The sequence below is a fragment of the Somniosus microcephalus genome, chromosome 6 (genome assembly GCF_052327205.1).
Source record: "Somniosus microcephalus isolate GS21.2 chromosome 6, FLI_Smic_1.0, whole genome shotgun sequence".
In the NCBI taxonomy this organism is placed as follows: domain Eukaryota; kingdom Metazoa; phylum Chordata; class Chondrichthyes; order Squaliformes; family Somniosidae; genus Somniosus; species Somniosus microcephalus.
In genome coordinates, this window is record NC_140992.1 from 201,881,095 (window position 1) to 201,892,513 (window position 11,419).

The following is an 11,419-nucleotide window of genomic DNA, read 5'->3' on the forward strand; positions in this document are numbered from 1 at the left end:
AAGCACTCAACTGTTAATCATGTGTGTTCATTTATTTGGGTACAACACTGAAGTCTGGAGCAGCTTCCAGCTTTTTATTTATTGTACTGATAGCATTCTTTGTGGTTGGGTAACACACGTAAATAAAAGCACAACGTGGCTTTCTCTGAAGCTATTGACTTGTGCTGGAATGTAGTTCCACAGTCACCAGTAGCCCTCTGTTACCTCATCTACGTGGTCACTCTTGAAGTGTGAGCCTAGACAGCGAGGGTCAGCAGATGATTCAACTTTGGAGGGTATCAGCTGAACGCAATTCTTTCATCACCTGACGTGTACACGTGCACATTTCAATGTAGGTCACTAACTAGCACTCAGGAACAGGAACTCCCTCCCACATCACCCACCACCTCCCCTTGTCCCAGGAGCACCAAGGTCAGTTATAGCCGCCGCCTCCTTCTTAGGCAGTCCCTCGGAACCGAGGATGACTTGCTTCCACACTAAAAATGAGTTCTCAGGTGACGGATGAGTCCAATGCGGGACCTACAGTCTCTGTCACAGGTGAGGCAGACGGTGGTTGAAGGGGCAGGTGTGTGGGGTGCTTGGGTTGATGTGCGCTCCTTCCGCTATTTGCGCTTGGCTTCTGCTTGCTCCCAGCGAAGAGACTCGAGATGTTTGGCACCTTCCCGGATGCTTCTCCTCCACTTTGTGCAGTCCTGGGCCAGGGATTCCCAGGTGTCGGTGGGGATGTCGCACTTTTTCAAGGAGGCTTTGAGGGTGTCTTTGAAGTATTTCCTCTGCCCACCTGGGGCTCTCTTGCCGTGTTGGAGCTCTGAGTAAAGCGCTTGTTTTGGGAGTCTCGTATCGGGCATGTGGACGATGTGGCCTGTCCATCGGAGCTGATCGAGCGTGGTCAAAGCTTCGATGCTGGGGATGTTGGCCTGAGCGAGAACACTGACGTTGGTGCTCCTATCCTGCCAATGGATTTGCAGGATCTTGCGGAGGCAGCGTTGGTGGTACCTCTCCAGTGCTTTGAGGTGCCTGCTGTACATGGTCCATGTCTCTGAAGCATACAGGAGGGCGGGTATCACTACTGCTCTGTAGACCATGAGCTTGGTGCTGGATTTGAGGTCTTGGTCTTCAAACACTCGCTTCCTTAGGCAACCGAAGGCTGCACTGGCACACTGAAGGCGGTGTTGGACTTCGTCATCGACACCTGCCCTTGTTGACAGTAGGCTCCCGAGGTATGGAAAGTGGTCCATGTTGTCCAAGGTCTTGTGGATTTTGATAATCGGGGGACAGTGCTGTGTGGCGGGGGCAGGTTGGTAGAGGACCTTTGTCTTACGGATGTTTAGTGTAAGGCCCATGCTCTCGTACGCTTCGGTGAAGGTGTTGACGATGGTTTGGAGTTCGACCTCCGAGTGTGCGCCGACGCAAGCGTCATCTGCATACTGTAATCCGATGACAGAGGATGGGATGACCTTGGATCTGGACTGAGGTTGAACAGTTTCCCGTTTGTTCTGTAGATTAGTTCCACTCCAGCGGGGAGCTTACTGAGGGTGAGATGGAGCATTGCAGCCAGGAAGATCGAGAAGAGCATTGGTGCAATGACACAGCCTTGCTTGACCCCGGTCCGTACGTGAATTGAGTCTGTGGTGGATCCATTGGTCAGAATCACAGCTTGCATGTCGTTGTGAAGCAGGCAGAGGATGGTGACAAACTTTTGAGGGCAGCCAAATTTGAGGAGGACACTCCATAATCCCTCACAGTTGACGGTGTTGAAGGCCTTTGTGAGGTCAAATTGGCCATGTACAGCAGTTGGTGCTGTTCCCTGCATTTCTCTCGTAGTTGACGTGCGGTGAAGATCATGTCCATTGTGGCCCTTAGTGGGCGGAATCCACATTGCGACTCTGGGAGGAGCTCTTCAGCCACTGGGAGAAGGCGATTGAGGAGGATTCTTGCGATGACTTTCCCTGTGGCAGACAGCAGGGAGATTCCTCTGTAATTACCGCAATCGGACTTGTCACCTTTCCTGAAGATTTTCACGATTACGGCGTCTCTGAGATCCCCTGGCATGCTCTCCTCATTCCAAGGACAAGGCCCAGGAGCGAGGTCGAGGCCCAGGAGTGGCGCAGCATGGACCAGCAGTTATAGCCACCATGATTGAGTCCAGCAAACTTGGCACAGACTGGGATTGAACCTGGGACCTTCCCAGTCTATATGGCTCGGCATATATGGGACTTAGCTGTGTGCAAAATGATTGCCTGCACAACAATGGTAGCTCATTTGAAAGCCATGCATGCCAGACATTTTGAGAAGTTTTTGAGAGATGTAATAAAGCGCAAGTCTTTGTCTTTCTTACATCCTGAATCAGGACTTGCCCGCCGAGCCAGTGATGACCTCTGTCTAACTGTTAAAGGAGTATGAGCAGCTAGGGGTCGAATTAAAAAACAGAACCTCAAGGGTAATAATCTCTGGATTATTACCTGAGCCACGAGCGAATTTGGCTAGGACAAATAAAATTAGAGAGTTAAATGCGTGGCTCAAAGACTGGTGTGGGAGAAATGGGTTTTGCTTCCTGGGACACTGGCACCAGTACTGGGGCAGGAGGGAGCTGTTCCATTGGGACGGGCTTCACTTGGCCAGTGCTGGGACTAGAGTCCTGGCAGATCATATAACTAGGGCTGTGGAGAGGGCTTTAAACTAACTAGTGGGGGGGAGGTTCCTAGAGAGCAAATAATAAAAATGACAACAGAGAAGGTCATAGACTTAGGTAGCAGTGGGGAAATTAAAAACCAGAGCGTGTCAGGAAGGGGCAGAAGGTATGGAGTAAAAGGTAAAGTAATAAAAAGGGCAAAAGCAGGAACTAAGTGTCACAAAACATATTTGAAAGTTCTCTATCTGAATGCACGTAGCATTCGTAACAAAATAGACGAGTTAATGGCACAAATAACTACATATGGGTATGATCTTGTGGCCATTACAGAAACATGGCTGCAGGGTGACAATGCCTGGGAATTAAACATACCAGGTTATTTAATGATCAGGAACGACAGGCAGGAAGGAAGGGGAAGTGGGGTGGCTATGTTAATAAAGGAAGGAATCACTGTAATACAGAGAAATGATATTGGGTCAAAAGATCAGGATAATGAAACAGTTTGGGTGGAGGTAAGGAATAATAAGGGGAAAAAAACACTAGTGGGCGTAGTCTATAGGCCACCGAACAGTTGCAACTCTGTTGGACGGAGTATCAATCAGGAAATAGTTGAGGCTTGTAATAAGGGAACATCTATAATTATGGGGGATTTTAACTATCATATTAATTGGACAAATCAAATTGGGCAGGGCTGCCTTGAGGATGAGTTCATTGAGTGTATTAGGGATGGGTTTCTTGAGCAGTATGTAACTGAACCGACCAGGGGGCAAGAAACCTTAGATCTGGTCCTGTGTAATGAGACAGGATTAATTAAAAATGTCCTAGTAAAGGATCCCCTTGGAATGAGTGACCATAACATGGTTGAATTCCATATTCAATTAGTGGGTGAGAAGGTTGGATCTCAAACAAGCGTGCTAAGCTTGAATAAAGGAGACTATGAAGGTATGAGAACGGAATTGAGTGGAGTGGATTGGGAAAATAGATTAAAGGGTAAGACGATACATGATCAGTGGTGTACATTTAAGGAGTTATTTTACAACTTCCAAAAAATATATATTCCACTGAGAAGAAAAGGGTGTAAAAGAAAAGACAGCCATCCGTGGCTAAGTAAAGAAATTAAGGATAGTATTCGACTAAAAACAAGGGCATATAAGGTAGCCAAATCTAGTGGGAGGATAGAGGATTGGGAAAACTTTAAAAGACAGCAAAAAATAACAAAAACATTGATTTAAGAAAGGGAAGATAGATTATGAAAGTAAATTAGCAAAAAATATAAAAACAGATAGTAAGAGTTTTTATAGTTATATAAAAAGAAAAAGGGTGGCTAAAGTAAATGTTGGTCCCTTAGAGGATGAGACCGGAAAATTAATGGTGGGAAATATGGAGATGGCAAAAACACTGAATGAATATTTTGTCTCAGTCTTTACAGTAGAGGACACTAAGAATATCCCAACACTGGACAAACAGGGGGCTATAGGGGGGAGGAGCTAAACACGATCAAAATCACTAAGGAAGTGGTACTCGGTAAAATAATGGGACTCAAGGCGGATAAATCACCTGGACCTGATGGCTTACATCCTAGGGTCTTGAGGGAAGTGGCGGTAGGGATTGTGGATGCATTGGTAATAATTTTCCAAAACTCCCTGGACTCAGCAAAGGTCCCGGCAGACTGGAAAACTGCTAATGTAACACCCTTATTTAAAAAGGGCAGTAGACAGAAGGCTGGAAACTATAGACCGGTTAGCCTAACATCTGTGGTAGGTAAAATTTTGGAGTCCATTATTAAGGAGACAGTAACAGGACATTTGGATAATCATAATTTAATAGGACAAAGTCAGCATGGTTTTATGAAGGGGAAGTCATGTTTGACAAATTTGCTGGAGTTCTTTGAGGAAGTAACATATAGGGTGGATAAAGGGGAACCAGTGGACGTAGTGTATTTAGACTTCCAAAAGGCATTTGACAAGGTGCCACACAAAAGATTATTGCTTAAGATAAAAAATCACGGGATTGGGGGTAATATTCTGGCATGGATAGAGGATTGGCTATCTAACAGAAGGCAGAGAGTTGGGATAAATGGTTCATTCTCAGACTGGCAATCGGTAACTAGTGGTGTTCCGCAGGGGTCAGTGCTGGGTCCCCAACTCTTTACAATCTATATTAACGATTTGGAGGAGGGGACCGAGTGTAACATATCAAAGTTTGCAGATGATACTAAGATGGGAGGGAAAGCAGTGAGTGAGGAGGACATAAAAAACCTGCAAGGGGACATAGACAGGCTAAGTAAGTGGGCAGAGATTTGGCAGATGGAATACAATACTGGAAAGTGTGAGGTTATGCACTTTGGCAGGAAAAATCGTAGAGCAAGTTATTATCTTAATGGCAAGGAACTGGAAAGTACTGAAGTACAAAGGGATCTGGGGGTCCTGGTGCACGAAACTCAAAAGGTTAGTATGCAGGTGCAGCAAGTGATCAAGAAGGCCAATGGAATGTTGGCTTTCATTGCTAGGGGGATAGAATATAAAAATAGGGAGGTATTGCTTCAGTTGTACAAGGTATTGGTGAGACCGCACCTGGAATATTGCATACAGTTTTGGTGTCCATACTTAAGAAAAGACATACTTGCTCTCGAGTCAGTACAAAGAAGGTTCACTCGGTTAATCCCGGGGATGAGGGGATGGACATATGAGGAGAGGTTGAGTAGATTGGGACTCTACTCATTGGAGTTCAGAAGAATGAGAGGCGATCTTATTGAAACATATAAGATTGTGAAGGCGTTGGATCGGGTGGATGCGGGGAGGATGTTCCCGATGATGGGTGAAACTAGAACTAGGGGGCATAGTCTTAGAATAAGGGGCTGCTCTTTCAAAACTGAGATGAGGAGGAACTACTTCACTCAGAGGGTGGTAGGTCCATGGAATATGCTGCCCCAAAAAGCTGCAGAAGCTACATCATTACATAAATTTAAAACAGAAATAGACAATTTCCTAGAAGTAAAGGGAATTAAGGGTTACGGGGAGCGGGCAGGAATTTGGACATGAGTCTAGGTTCGGATCGGACATGGCCCTGTGGGTAACGGAGCGGGCCCAGGGGCCGTGTAGCCCGATCCTGCTCCTATTTCGTGTGTCTAATTCTGTTAGATTCAGGAGATGGTTCTGTGATAGTAGATTGGCGGTTAGGATCAGATCAGCCATGGTCTTATTGAATGGCGGAGCAGGCTCGAGGGGCCGATTGGCCTACTCCTGCTCCTATTTCTTATGTTCTTATGTTCTTATTTAGATTGGTGTTTGATTCCCAGTTGATGTAGTGCCCCATTCAAGTTCTATCTGCACTAGCTCCAAATGGTAAATAATATTTTTGCAATTAAAGCTAAGTAAGAATCCAACCCATAATATGATTGCAGAAGTATTTAAGTAACTCAATTAATATGTTTTCTGTATATCTCTTGTTTTCCACTTAAGCTGTAAATTGGGGATCATCCATTCAAGCTGGTTCCTATAACATGGCCCTGTCCTATTCTGTGGGGCTGAATGAAGTGGATGATCACATTAAAAATTACAGGTAATGTACAAATAATTACACGATTTACAGCAGCACAGAGCCTGACTTATTTCTCCCATCGAGGGTCATCAACAATTCCTCACAAATCATTTCACAACAGGCATAAGGATGATTCTGCCTTTAAATTATAAAAGAGTAGCCAATTGAGCTTTATAGGACAAAATTGAATTGTTGCAAGCACAACTCTTCCAGTTTGACTGCCGTCGATTTTAAAGCTCAATTAAGCAGAAATTGACCAATAAGCTTAGAAGGTGGTCTCAGCCTCAAACGCTAGTTCCGTTCCCACTGAGTCAGCTGTTAGTAACAGTATTTATTTCTCTCTCATTCTATACACAGATAAAATAATTCACATATTTCACTGCTGGCAGTCATGTGGAAAGTAAAGATCACCTTGGCAATTGGCAGATACTCAGTTCACCAAACCTCCAGGATTATCCTGGAGTCGCCATGAATTAAAGATTAATCTCCCAGATACTGCTACGAGCAACCTGGGCGAACAATCATAGGGGCATTAAAAAATGTGCTTTATTTTCATTTCCTTTCATTTATTAGTTACTAGCTGGAGTGCCCGGTGGTGCCGAGGGTTTTTTGAGAGCATGTTGTTATGAAAAGTAGAAATAATTTTTATTTATATATATGAGTTTGTCTGTCTGTGTGGAAAGGAAAGAGAGAGAGGGAAGGAGGGCGAGGGAAGGAGGGCGAGGGAAGGAAGGAGAGAGAGGGAGAGAGAGGGAAGGAGAGAGAGAGAGAGAGAAGGAAGGCGAGAGAGAGAGAGAGAAGGAAGGAAGGCGAGAGAGAGAGAGAGAAGGAAGGCGAGAGAGAGAGAGAGAGAAGGAAGGAAGGAGAGAGAGAGAGAGAGAAGGAAGGAAGGAGAGAGAGAGAGAGAGAGAGAAGGAAGGCGAGAGAGAGAGAGAAGGAAGGAGAGAGAGAGAGAGAGAGAGAGAAGGAAGGAGAGAGAGAGAAGGAAGGAGAGAGAGAGAAGGAAGGAGAGAGAGAGAGAAGGAAGTAGAGAGAGAGAGAAGGAAGGAGAGAGAGAGAAGGAAGGAGAGAGAGAGAAGGAAGGAGAGAGAGAGAAGGAAGGAGAGAGAGAGAGAAGGAAGGAGAGAGAGAGAAGGAAGGAGAGAGAGAGAGAAGGAAGTAGAGAGAGAGAGAGAAGGAAGGAGAGAGAGAGAGAAGGAAGGAGAGAGAAGGAAGGAGAGAGAGAAGGAAGGAGAGAGAGAGAAGGAAGGAGAGAGAGCGAAGGAAGGAGAGAGAGAAGGAAAGAGAGGGAAGGAGAGAGAGAGAGAAGGAAGGAGAGAGAGAGAGAGAGAAGGAAGGAGAGAGAGAGAGAGAGAAGGAAGGAGAGAGAGAGAGAAGGAAGGAGAGAGAGAGAGAAGGAAGGAGAGAGAGAGAAGGAAGGAGAGAGAGAGAGAGAAGGAAAGAGAGAGAGAGAGAGAGAGAGAGAAGGAAGGAGAGAGAGAGAGAGAGAGAGAGAGAAGGAAGGAGAGAGAGAGAGAGAGAGAGAAGGAAGGAGAGAGAGAGAGAGAGAAGGAAGGAGAGAGAGAGAAGGAAGGAGAGAGAGAGAGAGAAGGAGAGAGAGAGAGAGAAGGAAGGAGAGAGAGAGAGAAGGAAGGAGAGAGAGAGAGAAGGAAGGAGAGAGAGAGAGAAGGAAGGAGAGAGAGAGAGAAGGAAGGAGAGAGAGAGAGAAGGAAGGAGAGAGAGAGAGAGAAGGAAGGAGAGAGAGAGAAGAAGGAAGGAGAGAGAGAGAGAGAAGGAAGGAGAGAGAGAGAGAGAAGGAAGGAGGGAGAGAGAGAGAGAGAAGGAAGGAGGGAGAGAGAGAGAAGGAGGGAGAGAGAGAGAAGGAAGGAGAGAGAGAGAAAGAAGGAGAGAGAGAGAGAGAGAGAAGAAGGAAGGAGAGAGAGAAGGAAGGAGAGAGAGAGAAGGAAGGAGAGAGAGAGAAGGAAGGAGAGAGAGAGAAGGAAGGAGAGAGAGAGAAGGAAGGAGAGAGAGAGAAGGAAGGAGAGAGAGAGAAGGAAAGAGAGAGAGAGAAGGAAGGAGAGAGAGAGAAGGAAGGAGAGAGAGAGAGAAGGAAAGAGAGAGAGAGAGAGAAGGAAAGAGAGAGAGAGAGAGAGAAGGAAGGAAGGAGAGAGAGAGGAAGGAAGGAGAGAGAGAGAGAAGAAGGAAGAGAGAGAGAGAGAGAAGAAGGAGAGAGAGAGAGGAGGAAGGAGAGAGAGAGAAGGAGAGAGAGACGAGAAGGAGAGAGAGAAGGAAGGAGAGAGAGAAGGAAGGAGAGAGAGAAGGAAGGAGAGAGAGAGAAGGAAGGAGAGAGAGAAGGAAGGAGAAGAGAGCGAGAGAGAAGGAGAGGAGAGAGAGAGAAGGAAGGAGAGAGAGAGAGAAGGAAGGAGAGAGAGAGAGAGAGAGAAGGAAGGAGAGAGGAGAGAAGGAAGGAGAGAGAGAGAGAAGGAAGGAGAGAGAGAGAGAGAAGGAAGGAGAGAGAGAGAGAAGGAAGAGAGAGAGAGAGATGGAAGGAGGAGAGAGAGAGAGAGAAGGAAGGAGAGAGAGAGAGAGAGAAGGAAGGAGAGAGAGAGAGAGAGAAGGAAGGAGAGAGAAGGAAGGAGAGAGAGAGAGAGAAGGAAGGAGAGAGAGAGAGAGAAGGAAGGAGAGAGAGAAGGAAGAGAGAGAGAGAGAGAGAAGGAAGAGGGAGAGAGAGAGAAGGAAGGAGAGAGAAGGAAGGAAGAGAGAGAAGGAAGGAGAGAGAGAAGGAAGGAGAGAGAGAAGAGAGAGAAGGAAGGAGAGAGAGAGAAGGAAGGAGAGGAGAGAGGAAGGAAGGAGAGAGAGAGAAGGAAGGAGAGAGAGAGAAGGAAGGAGAGAGAGAGAAGGAAGGAGAGAGAGAGAGAGAGAAGGAAAGAGAGAGAGAGAGAAGGAAGGAAGGAGAGAGAGAGGGAAGGAAGGAGAGAGAAGAGAAGGAAGGAGAGAGAGAGAGAAGGAAGGAGAGAGAGGGAAGGAGAGAGGAGAGAGAGGGGGAGTGAGATAGAGAGAGAAGAGGGGAGAGAGAGAGAGAAGGAAGGGAGAGACAGAGAGAGAGAGAAGGAAGAGAGAGAGAGAGAGAGAGAAGGAAGGAGAGAGAGGAGAGAGAGAGAAGGAAGAGAGAGATGAGAGAGAAGGAAAGGAGAGGAGAGAGAGAGAAGGAAACAACCTTGATCGTGAAATAAATAAAAGCGGTAGGGAGGTAGTGCAACTCTGCCGAGCCTTAGGCCTGTACATAGATAACGGTAGGTTCAGAGGGGACTCCCTAGGGGGACTCACATACTCCTCAACTCTTGGGTCTAGTGTGGTGGACTATACAATCACTGACCTGGACCCCTGCGATATCAACTCATTCACTGTCAGGCAGCAATCCCCCCTCTCAGACCATAACCAAATAAATATGTACCTTAAACTTTCTGCCCAAACGACAGACACAAAAAAGGAACCCAGTAAGCTCCATAAAATAAACCAGACATACAGATGGGCCCCAGACAGTGGAGAAAAATTCATCACAGCACTAAAGTCACCTGATCTCACAAGTAAAATATCAAAATTTAAAGAAAACCCATACGAGATCACCAGAGATGGTGTAAACATGGCCATAGAGGATATAAATATGATCTTCCATGAGGCAGCTGTAAAAGCCGACCTTGTGAAACAGAAGAGGAAGCGTCACAAAAGACAAAATAAAAATAAGAAATGGTTTGACCACGAATGCAAAAATGCCAGAAAAGACCTGAGAAAAATATCAAACCAAAAGCATTGCCAACCAAACAATCCGGACCTACGTACTAGATACAATGAAACCCTCAAAAGATATAAACACACCATTAGGAACAAAACACAAAACTATACCCACAAAATACTCGAAGAAATTGAAAACTCCACCAATCCAAAACAATTCTGGGAAATGTGGAATAACCTGAGTACAACACAATTGCAAGCATTACCAATCCAAGATGGCGACATCTGGAGAACACATTTTGAAAACCTCTACAAAGACATCCCAATAAACGAAACAAACCCAAGTCAACATCAGGTCACAGAAAAACTCCACACATTAGAAGCAACAATTAAAGACAACCAAAACCCTCTAGACTCCCCAATCACATGGAAAGAACTGGCCACAAAAACAAAATCTCTCCACCTAAAGAAAGCCTGTGGCCCAGACAACATCAAAAATGAAATGCTCAAGTTCAGCAATATGGAGATGCAGGGTGCGGTACTCAAATTATTCAACATCATATTACGTTCAGGCTGTTTTCCCGATATCTGGTGCCAAGGACTAATCTCCCCCATATATAAAAGTGGAAACAAATCAGACCCAAATAACTACCGCGGCATCTGTGTCAACAGTTGTCTAGGGAAGTTATTCTGCAGTATTCTAAATAGTAGATTACTTGATTTTCTTAACAAACATAATATCCTCAGAAAAAACCAAATAGGCTTTCTTCCAAAACACCGCACCGCCGACCATATCTATACCCTTCACACCCTCATTGAAAAACATATACACCAAACAAAAAATGGGAAAATATTCGCCTGTTTCATCGACTTCAAGAAAGCCTTTGACTCTATATGGCACGAAGGGCTCTATTATAAACTTCTTCAGTGTGGAATAGGGGGCAAAGTCTATGACCTTATTAAATCAATGTATCTGAAAAACAAATGCGGGGTCAAAATTGGAGACAAACGCACCGATTTCTTCACCCAGAGAAGAGGCGTCCGGCAGGGCTGCAATTTGAGCCCGACCCTGTTCAACATATACATAAATGAATTAGCAGACATGCTGGAGCAAAGCGAGTCACCAGGTCTCCGTCTCCTGGATGGAGAAGTGAAATCCCTGTTCTATGCGGATGACCTGGTTCTGCTGTCTCCCACAGAACAGGGATTACTAGCAAACAACTAGACCTACTCGACAAATACTGCCAAAATTGGGCTCTAACAGTAAATCTAAAGAAAACCAACATCATGATTTTTCAAAAAGGCCCAGATGTCAGGAAAACAAATACCAGTTTACCCTCAGTGATACCACTATAGGACACACTATGAGCTACAACCTACCTTGGTCTAACTATTACAGCAATCAGGGAGCTTCAGCATATCAGTGAATGCACTAAAGAAAAAGCACGAAGAGCCCTATATGCAATAAAAAGAAAATGCTACAACATCCAAATCCCAATCAAAATCTGGCTCAAAATATTTGACAGCATAATCCTG

At 45.4% G+C, this 11,419-nt stretch overlaps 1 protein-coding gene across 4 annotated transcripts in view; it reads left to right on the forward strand.

Annotated features, from left to right (window-relative positions):
* slc12a3 (solute carrier family 12 member 3) overlaps positions 1 to 11,419 on the forward strand; it is a 109,491-nt gene that overhangs the window by 41,983 nt on the left and 56,089 nt on the right. For all 4 annotated transcript variants that reach the window (XR_015078795.1, XR_015078794.1, XM_085991224.1 and 1 more), the window contains exon 15: positions 6,094 to 6,193. Coding sequence is in view for 2 of the 4 variants with exons in the window: in XM_085991224.1 (XP_085847350.1) it covers positions 6,094 to 6,193 (100 nt within the window). In the remaining 2 variants the exon portion in view is untranslated. The remainder of the gene's footprint in view (positions 1 to 6,093; positions 6,194 to 11,419) is intronic.